This window comes from Hakea prostrata, chromosome 9 (assembly GCF_041222555.1).
Source record: "Hakea prostrata isolate BN-2017 chromosome 9, UWA_Hpros_2, whole genome shotgun sequence".
Lineage (NCBI taxonomy): Eukaryota > Viridiplantae > Streptophyta > Magnoliopsida > Proteales > Proteaceae > Hakea > Hakea prostrata.
The window spans coordinates 11,755,318-11,768,374 of NC_142608.1; the positions used below are offsets into that span (position 1 = coordinate 11,755,318).

At 37.1% G+C, this 13,057-nt stretch overlaps 1 protein-coding gene across 1 annotated transcript; it reads right to left on the reverse strand.

The window, feature by feature from the left end:
• Positions 1-4,741: 4,741 nt before the first annotated feature.
• LOC149004660 (uncharacterized) lies at positions 4,742-5,560 on the reverse strand. The gene is made up of 2 exons (XM_089169594.1): positions 5,140-5,560; positions 4,742-5,030 (listed from the first exon to the last, which is right to left on the reverse strand). Exons 1-2 carry the CDS (start codon positions 5,381-5,383, stop codon positions 4,801-4,803), a joined length of 474 nt encoding a protein of 157 aa, XP_089025720.1. The 5' UTR covers positions 5,384-5,560; the 3' UTR covers positions 4,742-4,800.
• Between the last annotated feature and the right edge of the window lie 7,497 nt (positions 5,561-13,057).

The following is a 13,057-nucleotide window of genomic DNA, read 5'->3' on the forward strand; positions in this document are numbered from 1 at the left end:
GAGAAAAAAAAAAATTTTAATTAAATTAAAATTAAAATTTATATGGCAAGACGCATTGATCATCATTCTTCCAACAAGAAACTTTTATTTGGTCTTCTTCCTTTTCTTGGTTCCAAAAAGAATGAATTTTGATGTATCTACCAAGTCCCCGAATGAAAATAACAGGTGAAAACCCATAAAAAAAAAAATTGCAAGTTCATTCGCATTTAGGAATTTGATAGGAGAGAAAACACTTTGATTCATTTCCTGATGATGATAAAGCCAAAAACGATGGAAAGATGGAAAATATAGTGAGACCCAAAAAAGAAGATGGTTAGAATAACTTAAGAGGGGCCAAAGAAAGCTGGTTGAAAGTACGTTTAAAGTATCAAGAGACGCACAGGTAGAGAAACTTCAATGAAGTTTAAGAAAAAGCAAACCAGAATGGAGGAGAAGAAATTTCTAGTAAAGAGAAACAATGAGCAAAACCCCGATTTGCAGGGAATGAAAAGCGAATAAACAGTTTCTTTTGATGGATTTCAGGCCAAAGTGGAGCAGCTGTTTGAGCAGGAAGAAGAGCGTTTGTTTGAAGAATCTCGAGAGATACCCAGGGAAGTGTCAGTGTGATTGACATTGAAATCTCTGTTTTAATTCGCATACTAGGAATATCAATCGAACTCTGAAAAAATTAAGCTTCTATAATCACAGTGATCTCAATTCAATTTGAACTGAACAAATGTTGAGAACAGCAAAACCATTTAAACAAAATTCCTATTGATCATTACAGAAGACTGGAGTTCTATTCTCGCTAAACCCTACTAGAATTACTGAACACCCTTCTTACAAAACATTGTATACACATTGAATAACCTAAACCAAAAATAAAAAATATCCAAGATTTCTTGGATATGTATGAATCACATGATCGTGTCTTGCGGCATAGGCTGACACAGGCGCAGGCACAGGCAGTGATGTGCGCACTCACAGCGACTAGGAAGAGGAAGAGGAAGAGGAAGAGGAGGAGGGGCGGCTCTCCCTGTGACCGAGAAACAGAATCCTCCGACAGAATTGTCCCAAAACATCCCAATTTCATCCCCCTTCAGAAGTTGTCTTCTCTTCACAAATTCAGAATTCCAGTTCAGGCCAAGCTTATAAGAGCCGCTACTCCGCCATTGTTTGAAGCTCAACGAACATTTTGTCCCTGTATCCGAGTCAAGCACATTCAGTTTTAAGCTGCCATTTCCTGACATCTTCTCGAGTTGCTCGTGACTCGAGAGATGGGAGGACATGCTTCACCACTTGAGCGCCGGGCAGTATAAGTCTACTCAGAGGACCCAAATCACTTTTCGTGAGCCTTTTCTTGACAACCCATGGATCAGGACTCTTTGGTTCAGTGGAGAGCTTAAGCTCCAGCAGCGGATCCTCCTCCTTCGGTTCTCCACTTCCTCCTCCTCTCTTTCTCTTCGTCGACATCTTTTTCTTTTGCAGAAACAAAAACTGAGAAAACGTGAAACAGAGGGAGAGGCTCGTCGAGTCACTTCCGCAGAAAACAGAAAATCGAATGCGGAAAACGAATGCTGAGGAGGGAAGGTTCGTCAAGTATTGTATTTATAACTGATCGAAGTATGAGTTCGAATGGTAATCAGAATTGGAAACTTGAATTTCGAATGGTGATGGGAATTGGAAACTTGCTTTTCATCTTCCCTTAGAACATTCACGCGCAATCCATAACGGTCATATTTTAAACCAACGACGCTTTCAATTTCTCGCGGACTCTATTTCGCACCAATTCTTCATTAGATTCGATTTCAAGGGATTGAGATTCAACTAGAATCTTTGTGTGGGCCGTCGATTCCGAATCTATGAGAAGCTTTTCAATATTAGCTGGTGGGTCCCATCCTACCTTACTGGATCTGCGAATGGATGATCGAAGTCCTACTTTCTATATTTAAACATTGGAAACACGATTCTTTCATATCTTAACTGAAAAATCCAAATATTACCCCAAAAAAGAAAATCCAAATAATATATTATTTTTATTTATAAAATTGTGTCTCATTGGCCAACGTGACTAAAGTGACATCCGTTTTCTACATTTTGAACTTATTTTCTATACTAAAATAAATGAAAACATCCATATAGCTCACGGCAGAAATTAAGGATTTTTTGTGCTAGAGCGTAATTATCACTCGCATGCCCAAGTGGTTCTACATGAGCCTAAAATCATAATCACATCATACTTTGCTTATCTAATCGGCGTTTTCCTCGCATGCCCAAGTGGTTCTACATGAAGACTAAAATCATAAAATCACATCATACTATTAAGCTTATTCTAATCGGTCATTTCAGTTTTTTTTTTTTTAATAATAATAAAAAAAAATAACCGAAATTTGCTCCTGAATTGACAATCACATTTCTTTAGCGGTATCCAAATCCGTCCGATTACTAATAGAATGCAGATATGATATACTACTGCTTATTATCCGCCCGATAAAATTATCCAATAAAATCTATATTACTATTAGTGATTTGATTAATCCAACTAATATAAAATTGAAAAAACAAACAAAGATTATGGACCTCTAAAACAAGCATGGAAATGAAACATAAAGTATTTTCATCCCATGTACCCATAAAACACAAAGCAAGAGTCTGTTTTCCCCATTTTACGCTTCCAAGTTCATTGGATCAAAAACAAAAATTTGTAGTGCAACAAATCGTTGATGAAGTCCAACACATTCTATAGACCATTGAAGAACAATAGCATCGTCAATTGCAAAACCTAATTTAAGATAAAGACTAATGATTGTTTTTGTAACAAATTTACAAAAGGAAATTGCACTAAGAACTAAACATAAAAACGAAAAAATTTCTACAAATTAATATTAATAGAACTCATTTTTTCTGTTGCTCAAAAGATTCTTCCATGACTATTAAGTGAGTGACTGGTGATTGGATTTAGATCACTTCAATTTTATCATAGATAGGGAAATTCTTTATCGATATAACTATGGCGGTAATGAGGTCAGCATGAAAAACCATAGAGATTCTCAATCATCTGAAGATGATCATGGAATGCTTGGTATGATGCATTTTAAAATAGAGTAGCCTTCTCTACCTCTCCAATTATTGGAAGAAGAATATACTCATTATTTCAACCTCTCAACTTTTTTTTTTTTTTTTTTTTTGAGTAAGAAATTAACTAATTGAGAGTTAGAGCATGCTACAGCTGGGTCATTTGCCTCAGAGAGCAGAGTTTTGAACAAAAAAATGAAATTTGGCCAAACCATCATGAGGAGATAAAAGATGGGGTCATCCCCACAAGAGCATCATAACATGATTGATCCATCTTGGAACAAAATGTAAGGAACAAGCTAGAAAAATTGCTCCTAGATTCCTAATATCTTGAACAAAAATTACTAAATGAAGAAGGGGATGGATTTTGTCCTGTTAAATTTAAGATCTATCTTGAACAAGAATTACCAAATGAAGAGGGGGAGGGATTTTGTCCTGTTAAATATAAAATGTTAGTTGTACTCAATAATAACATGATCAAACTCTTCCGAGGTGGCATTTAGAAGTCCCTTTATCAGGGCCATGGCCTCTCCTACAAAAAAGAACTAGATTTTGAGGCTACTCTACTACAAGATGAAACCAATGCCTCCCTTCTTCGAATTCCTGGGCAAAGAATCTTCAAAATCTATTTGAACATCCCAATGGGCAAAGGTGACCGTGTTGGTTCTTGGGCATTCAACATTGTTGCTCGCCTTTGCATTCTCTTCCATCACTGAGAGATTTTCTGTGCTTGCTTGTTTTATCCTATCTATGAGTTCCATTTGATTGTTTCTATTTCCTTTAAAGAGTCTCTTGTCTAGCATTTCGTTTGGTTTATTGTTGACTTAATCACCACTTTTCCTTTCTTTCTCAAAATTTTCAAACTTTGTAACAATTCAACCAAGAAAACCTAATCCTAGGGAGATATATAAGTAAGAGAACTCTCAAACTAGACTGATTTCAAGAATGGGCATTCAATAATGATATGCTCCACTGATTCAATTGCACACCAACAGTAAAGAGTGAGAGATTTAAAATGATGAATATTTTAGTCTCCTCCAGTTTCTCATAAATTGACGCTTACCATACTGACAATTCTCATTTCTATTTATTTCTTATCTCAGCTCTCCTTTTCTATTGATGAATTCTAAAGTATATTGGATTGGTGTGTACCACCGTAACCTTTAGTATCAAGTGCTATTAAACAATTCATTAAAAAAATCACACAAAGATTAAAACTTCATGACAATAAATCATATATTAAACTTTAATTGGATGTTATGGAATGGCTCATTGATGCTTGTATGTCAAAATAAGTGGGTTGCTACTTTAACTCTCTATAAATACATTTATTTTGTAATTGTGTCAAAATAATATGGAGGTCACCATGCATGACAAGTCATGGGCAAATTGTTCCAAGAAATTAAAATTGCACCTATAAGAGTCATGCTAAATAAACCATATTTGTAAGAAAAAACAGTATGCATTTTGCAAAATACTTTTTAGCTTTTCAAGTAATTTATTTATCCCGAAACGCTCTTGCTGTTCTCTTTCCTTGATTCTAGAGCTGAAAATAAACAACTTTCACCCGCAAACCGAAAAAATTTTGCCAAAAAACAAATAATTTTGGTATTTGGGCAACTCTGAACTTGACCTAAGAAGCATGGAAGTGAGAGATGGACAAAACAAGATTTTCTCTTTTTTTTTTTTTTTTTTTTTTGGCTTCAAACCTTTCCATCGGATAAAAGCAAAAAATACAGTGTGAAATTAATTGTCGTTGAAATCCAAATACATTCTATAAGCATGTCGATCGGAAGAGTAATAACAATCAATCAGTTTATCAATTTCAAAACCTAATTTACGATAGAGACCAATGGCCGCCGTTCTTGAAGGATCAACATGAAGAGTCACACGCTGGATCTTCCTGGTTCTGCATTTCTCAATTGCCGCTTTCATCAGTGCTTCTCCATGACCTTGTCTTCGGCAATTCTCCCTCACTTTTAGTTTTATGTTCCAAATGAAACGAGGAAAAACCTCTATTATATAAAGGATTTATAAGGAAGAAAAGAAAAAGGAAATTATATATAAGTGGCAAAATAGGTGAACCTGCAAGCTTGGTGATCGAAGCAAACAAGGAAGAAGGCCACGAGTACATGATGTAACCTGCGATTTCTCCGGCAACCTCCGAGTAGAGCAATCCACAGTTCCTCTTTCTAAGCTCCTCGTTGAAGGATCTCGCCAGTGATTCATGCTTGGGGAAATACTTTTTCTCTAATCTCGCAATCTCTTCCACCACTTCGGTCCGATTCTTCGATTGTTGATCGAGCTCGTTGATGACAGGAATCTCCATGATTCCAGATTAACTTTGACAGTGTTAATTGAAGAAGGTTTTTATTTTCCGCAGAAATTCGGGTGGAGCTGTACACTGGAAGAACTGAAACGTGTTCTTCGGTTATTCAAAATTAGGAACGTGCGCAGAGGGACACCAGACCCTAATGCGAAGCGTTCGACTGTGCTAGGGTTTAACGCTGTGCATTAACGGTCGAGATAGAAATTGACTGTCGGCAATAAGTGCTGGACTTTTAATACACAAAATTCAAATCAGTATTGGTAGAGTGTAAGATTCATATTTCTCAATGGAGAGATCGTGGGTTCGATCCTTGCGAACCTCAAAGTTCTCTCTGAGGATGTAATAAAGTGTGCGCTTGGCCGTATGAACCTCAAACACCAACCAAAAAAAAATTCAAATCTACCCCTATTTATAACTAGCCAAAGGATTTTTTTTTTTTTCTTCCTTTGCCCTTTTGTGACTGAGATTTGTTCTTACTAATTTACACTCCTTGACTATGTCCTCTTCAAAATACCATAAAACCAAGCAAGGACCGAAATGTCACTTGATGTCGTTGTGTTGGTGCCCGGCAACACAGGTGATACGGGCTACATTTCGGTCTACTTTTTGAGAAAAAAGCAAACAAAATTGATGATTTATATGTGGGGCCGTGTGGGAGAGAGATGAAGTAAAAGTTAAAAAGGGTTAGATTGGAGATTTTTGCAGAAAGAGAGAGAAGACGATGCAGAGTTAACATGTGTAGAGAGAGATCTACAGTGGGAGAACCAAGAGCAGTGTATAGAGAGAGATCTGCAGTGGGACTGTGGGAGAGACCAAGAGAGAGATCAAAGAAAAGAGAGTAGGAGAGAGTCATGAGGGTGTTGAGAGAGAGATAGAGAGATCTGCAGGCAATGGGAGAGACTGAGAGAAAGATCAGAGATCGCAGGGATGAGAGAGAGCACGAGATTAACGGCTTCTTCAGTTCACCATCCGCCATGGTTTCCATCATCGGCCTCCATTCTACAAAGAAAGAGAAAGGAAAGAAATAGAAGAGATCGCAGGCGGCAAGCCATAGCAGAGTTATTTTAACATTTTTAGATGAGAGAGAGTAGTTAATGCGATTTTTTCAAATTTTGAATTTTACAATTTTTCGATATTTTGAGAATTTATCGCGATATTTCGACAATTTATCGTCAAAAAAATCGTATCGCTGGGGGGTTTCGTGTCGCCCCCCAACAACACCTCGATTTGCCGACACACGGTACCATGCATAAAACGTTGATCTTTGCCAAGTAAGCTAACCCTTTATAGTTGGTACAAAATTTATATTTGAAGAAAATATTTAAGACGAAGATATCTTTAAGATCTCCTTTCATTGAAGTACAAGACCCATCTCTGTGGTATAAGATCCATAACTCTTTGACCCAAAAAAAAAAAAAAAAAAAGTTTGCCAAAACAAAAAAAATATATTAACAAATAAATAAACTCATAACTCCAAATGAGAGACCCATGCATTATGACTGGTTCAGATCTTTCCACTCTGAAGAAATCCATGACTTGTAGACACTAAAAATTCATTTTAGACATTAGGGACAAAATAACTATAGAAAATGAAGACTAGATGATCCTCAGAATTCAACATTTGATGTTGTTTTGATAGAATAATATTTGATATTTAGTGAAAGATGCAAGGCAAGATGGTATAAGATAATTTTGTGGCAACTGAATCAGTTAAAAGAACAAGATCAATTAAGCTTATGGCCGATCTCCAACAACATAGTGGTTCAAGGTTCGAATCAAACACATTTTATGTTAAATCCAAATTCTAGAGTAGATGTGCCTCTAGCACAAAAATAACAGTCTCCCATGTAAAGGCATTAGGACCACGGAGGTCTCCAATTTGAACTTCTGTTCCTTCAGACCTCCCCCACACCTTCCCATCCCTTGGACCTATTAGCATCCCACCCCAGTCCTGGTGATTGATTTGATGATGACCAAAAAAATATTCTAATCGATTCGTGCAAACCTCTTAAGAATTTGCACATCATCCATGTTCAATCTTTAGGTTTAGCTGGCCTTTATTCTTTTAGCCTGCAAAATATTAGAAATATTTAGAAGGGAAGAACTTCACCTTGTTTAGCAAAATCCAGAAGTTCATTGAATCAAAAACTCCAGGAAAAAGAACAAATTTCAGAAATATCTTTTGCCTTTCCAGTTTCAATTTCTGAGGTTCCGGCAGAACTCAACCTGCTTTGATGCCAGAGACAATCTAAGGCATATATAAGAACCTAATGAAGAAGCAGTTGGGGGGCCTGAATCCAGGGCTTATGACCATAGTGCCTAAAGCAACCTTCCCACAAAATTAAATTCTCTCTCAATTCGTCCAAATTGCAACTTCATGTTCACAAACTGCTGCCACAGAGACAGTAAAATGATTATAACATAGAAAGCCACTTAACATAATATACACAGCTTAAATTGTCACAACCTACCTGCAAGGCTGCAACACAACAAAATTCTTTCCTTAAAACTGGATGGTTACTTTTCCATCTTAAGCTACAAAAGCTGCAAGCTGGAAGTAAATCTGCTTTCCTCAAATGTCTTCAACACTGAAAATGGAGAGGTTAACACCTAATTTCTTCTTTGCAAGGACCATACATAGCCCCAGCTCCAACCACTCACTACCCCAAAGGTATGTGAAAATTTACTCAACATCGTTCATCCAAAAAATTGTGCTGAGACAATAGAATGACTATTACTTTTGACGCCTAAGATATTCTCGCATCTGCACATGTATCTCAACCTTGACAACAGGATGCATTCTTTTTGGATCTTCCCATAATAATCCACCATTATCTCTTGCATAATCACAAGCTGCTTCAAAAGCTAGGATAGCTCATTTAGATGGTGGATTCAGCTCTAGAGTCCCCACGCTTTTCCATTAACTGGACAGGTCAATTAAATGGAAAAGCATGGGGACTCTAAAGCAGAATCCTCCATCTAAATGAGCCATATTAGCTTTTAACTATCCAATGACCGCATTTCTGATGGGAACTCATCCAAAAACAATCTAGCATTCCTCTCATCCCAAGTACACCACAAGACTACCAAGAAAGTAGTCCTCCATTAAAATCTTCTCCTAAGCCCCAAAAGGAGCTAAGTGATATAACCATATGAATCCAACCACGAACTTTACAGACTATTTTACACCATTCTTTTTTATTGAAAACATTACATTGAACTGTCCAAGGGTTATTGTTTTAGTATTGGAAATGTGGCTACCAGTTGTCTATCTACAACAAGCTCTGAAGAAAAAAGAAAGACAGAAAATGAAACCTGTTTGCGTGATGATGAATCTGATAAGCTAACAGAAAGATTTGTCGCTAATTTAGTAGGAATGAACCAACTCTCTTTCTATCCCTGTATACAAATAAAAATATTCATACTTTCAGTAACTAATATGGAAATAATTTCTTTGATTATCAGGATTCCTAGACAAAAGCATTTCACATGTTTATAATATTAAATAGTTCTGTATTCACCTGCTGAAGCTTGACTAGCCCCGATTCTGCAAGATCCCTAAAGGTGTTCCTTTGTACATCAGTCAAGGTGTTTACATTATAACAACGTAGGCAAAGGGAACTAAGATGCAAAATACAAGAACTTATAACTAGAAACTGCTTTTCCAGAAAAATTTGAATACATTAGTGGTACTACAAGAAAAATATTTGTCATGATATAAAATTAGACTGCCTACAGCAGCAGCGGCATCAATCACCCCCTTCGCCTCCCCATTCCCACCAACAGAAAAATGCAAAAACAAAAAGCAGGCCCTCAAACTCAAGTCACGGGATGCTCAAACTTCAAGCAGTCCATTTCAGTTGCAGATGGGAATGTGGATATCCAAAATCTTTATTAAGAAACCAATTCAGGCTGTAATGCTTAAATGGTCAACATGATCAGTGCCCTTTATTTATAATAGAAATCAAGAAGGGAAGTATATAAATATCCCTCGCTACTCACCTCTACTAATAAGAGTCCACGGGAGGGTACATTCCATAATATGCCCCCTACATGGGACTCATACAATAAGCCCCCACAAACAGGAGCCTATATGTCCTATATGCTCAACTTTGACAAGAAGGGATGAATGATTTCCTCCTAACCCCTTAGTGAACATATAAGCTAACTGCTCAGCAGACTTCGCAAAGGGTATACTATCAATCCACTTTCAAGCTTTTCTTTAACAAAGTGTTCAGTGACTTCCTCATGCTTTGTTCAATGAATGCTGCACTGGTGGATGTTAACTGCAGCTTTACTATCATAGTATAACATCATCAGTAGAGGAGCAGATATTCCAATATCTTGGAATAGACTTCAAAGTCATAAAAATTCACAAATTCCTTGGACCATTGCACAGACTTCTGTCTCAGCACTTGCTCCAGCCACAACACTTTGCTTTTTACTTCCCAATGTGACAAGATTTCCACCACAAAAGTCCAACACCCATAAATAGATTTATGATCTGGAAAACCAGCTCAATCAGCATTGGTAAAAGCTTTAACCAAAAATGATCTTGTGGAGATAAAGAGTATTTCCTTTCCTGGTGCTGACTTCCAAGTAACTAAGAATACAAAAGGACAGCACCCATTTGGGTGGACACATCAGATAGTTGATTCCATCATGTTTGATTGAAGTACTAGCGATAAGAAGGTACTCATTTCAAACCTTTCCTTCAATTCTAGAGGTAGCAGATGTCATGTCTGAGATAATGATTTCAAAAAACCAGCAGGATATGAAGATTAATGGGTGTGAAGATGATCCACTTCCCCCCCCCGGTGGGGGATTTTTATCCTATCCATTACTGACATGGAAATGGATGATCCATTACCTTATGGATGAATGACACGTGTCCAAGGTTAGATCTAAGGGTTGAGATTAAATTAAAATAAAAAACTTTCTATCTTCCAAATCTAACCTCAACCCATGGATCTAACTCTGGGGACGTGTTGCTCATCCATAAGGAAATGGATGGTCCATTTCCATGTCAGAAATGAACAGGGTAAAAATCCATCCCCAGCACCCCCCCCCCCCCCAAAAAAAAAACCTTCTCCAAAATCATTTTTTAAAGAGGTATCCCCCAAATCAGTGATTTCAGGGTTTTGAAAACCCAGTCTTCTGCTTTCTGAAAAACTGATAAATGCTGTCTAAGGTCAGTCATTTGAATCTCCAAAAAAAGAAGGCACAATCCCAGCCACTGAAAAAACTCGATCTTCAAGAGGGCTGAAGATTCCAAATTTGCAAAACCAAAAAGAGAAATCATTGATTGATGAGGTAAAAGGTAGGGTACCAACTAGATCACCTCATCAGTGCAGCCCTTTGTGAAGGATGGGAACCAAGGAGAGGAGGCAGAGGATGAGAGGGGGGGAACTGCTCTTTAACCTAGGTCAGTTTTAGCTCTGATGCCATGTTAAAAGAACTAAGTTTGTAGGCTTGAATGACCAATATGATCAATCAAGCCCTTTATTTATGATAAAAATCAAGAAGAAAATTTACATAAATATCCTCCGTACTTAACTGTACTAATTAGACTGTGGAGGGTAAAATCACCAACATGGGTAGTTGACTAGTTGTACAAATTGACAGTTTTCTCTATCTCCTTAATTGAACTAGGAAAATTCTTCCTTCACATTTTCTGGATTGAACAATACTCTCACATTCAGTTTTGTTTTAAGAGAAAAAGGAGGGGAGGTATGAATAAATAGAATATTGCTTGGGAAAACAGCCCAAATTTTCTTTCATTATCTTCAAATTAAAAACAATATCATGGATTTTCAAGAAACCAAGATCACTGGCACTACATAAGGAGAAAAGGAAATCAATAGAAGGCCCACAATTGTGCAATATAGTTAGTTAATTCAAATAATTACTTTAGTTCAAATGATCATTTCCATAGGTTCCTATCCATTACCTCACCTGCAGCATGGAAACTAAGCTCCAACAGAAATGAAATCAAATCTGCAAGATCGACACCTCTATCTTGCCCCATACAGAAATAAATCCAAACGATGAGAAAGATTATGCACATCCGGAGGTACAAAGCATATGCTGTACCAATTTTTAATTAAAAGAAAACCCAATCATCAAGCGATAAGAGTTCAAAGTAATGAAGGAAAAATACAAGACAGAAAATTGTATCTTGGGGGGGGGGGGGAGAGAGAGAGGAAAACGGAAGAGAAGAGAAAGATATGCAAGAAAACGGACGGAAGAAGAATTGATTTCTCTCCCCTATATTTGCATAAGATTACATCAATACCTACTCTAACATAAGAATACAACATAGGTGAAAGAAATGGGTTTTTTTTTTTAATTGAAGTACCCACAACAATATAATACCCTAACTACGTGAACATTAACATTCCCCCCCCTCAAGCTAGAGAACAAATGCCATGCCAGCTTGGTAGAGATGGAACTGAACTGCAACTTGCTAATCCCTTTTCTGAAGATATCAGCCAACTGGTCTCCTATAGTGTCTTCACAAGGAGTGCAGATGTAGATAGAGTCAATTTTTTCTTCAATAAAATGCTGATCAACCCCAATGTCCTTTGTATGGCAATGTTCCAAAGGATTGTTAGCTATGCCTACAGCAGCCTTCTTTTCCTAGGAGGAGGCAGTGAAAAGCCCAAGGGAGAGATTAGAGGCTCAGTATTATTATCATATCTTCTTCTATTTTCTATTTTCTATTTTGTCCAATCATTTTGATGATTGAATTTGAGATCTGATGCAACCCAGAACCATTCAAGGGTGTACTTTTGGGGCTGAGTCAATGATCAAATGATGACAAGGTGATGCAGACTTGCTGCTTCACTTACTGGTTAAGTTCCTTTTCAAAAAAGTGCAATGGATTTGATTTTCTTTTGGGAGGATTTGTGCAGAATCCAAAGGGATAAATCTCTCCATTGGTGTATCTATTTAAGCCAGTTGAGAAAATCGATTGTTATAGAATGGTTTAGATAGATCAGTATGATCCCAAGCCATTTATTTATAATGAAGTGGAAAGAACACAATCACATAAATACCCTTACCTAGATAAAAAGAAGTAGAAAATTACACAAACTAAAACTCCTAATAAAACTCAACCAACACTCCCCCTCAAGTTGAGGCATAGATGTTAGTCATGCCCAACTTGCCTACAATAGGAAGGAAATCTCCTTCCTTCAAACCCTTTAGTGAAAATATTTGTCACTTGGTCTCCAAATCTCACAAAAGGCATGCAGATCAGCCCTTGTTACAGCTTTCTCTTGACAAAAAATCTGTCAATTTCAATGCACTTGGTTTGATCATATTGCATAGGATTATTGGCAATACTAATGACAGCCTTGTTGTCACAATACAAGATCATAGGGCTTGGAACTTAAATTCCAACATCTTCTAGTAGACCTTTCAATGATATTAGCTCACAAACTCCACAAACCATAGCCCTGTATTTAGTTTCTGTATTGGATAAAGCTATCACATTCTTTCTTACTTCTCCAAGTAACTAGCTTACCTCCAACAAAGGTACAGTAATTTGAAATTCACTTCCTATTAGGAGACCCAACCCAACCCAACCTACATAGTGTAAGCTTTCACCCTTAGATTATTAGTGGGTGATAAAAATATTCCTTTTCCAGGAGTTCCCTTCAAGTTCTGCAG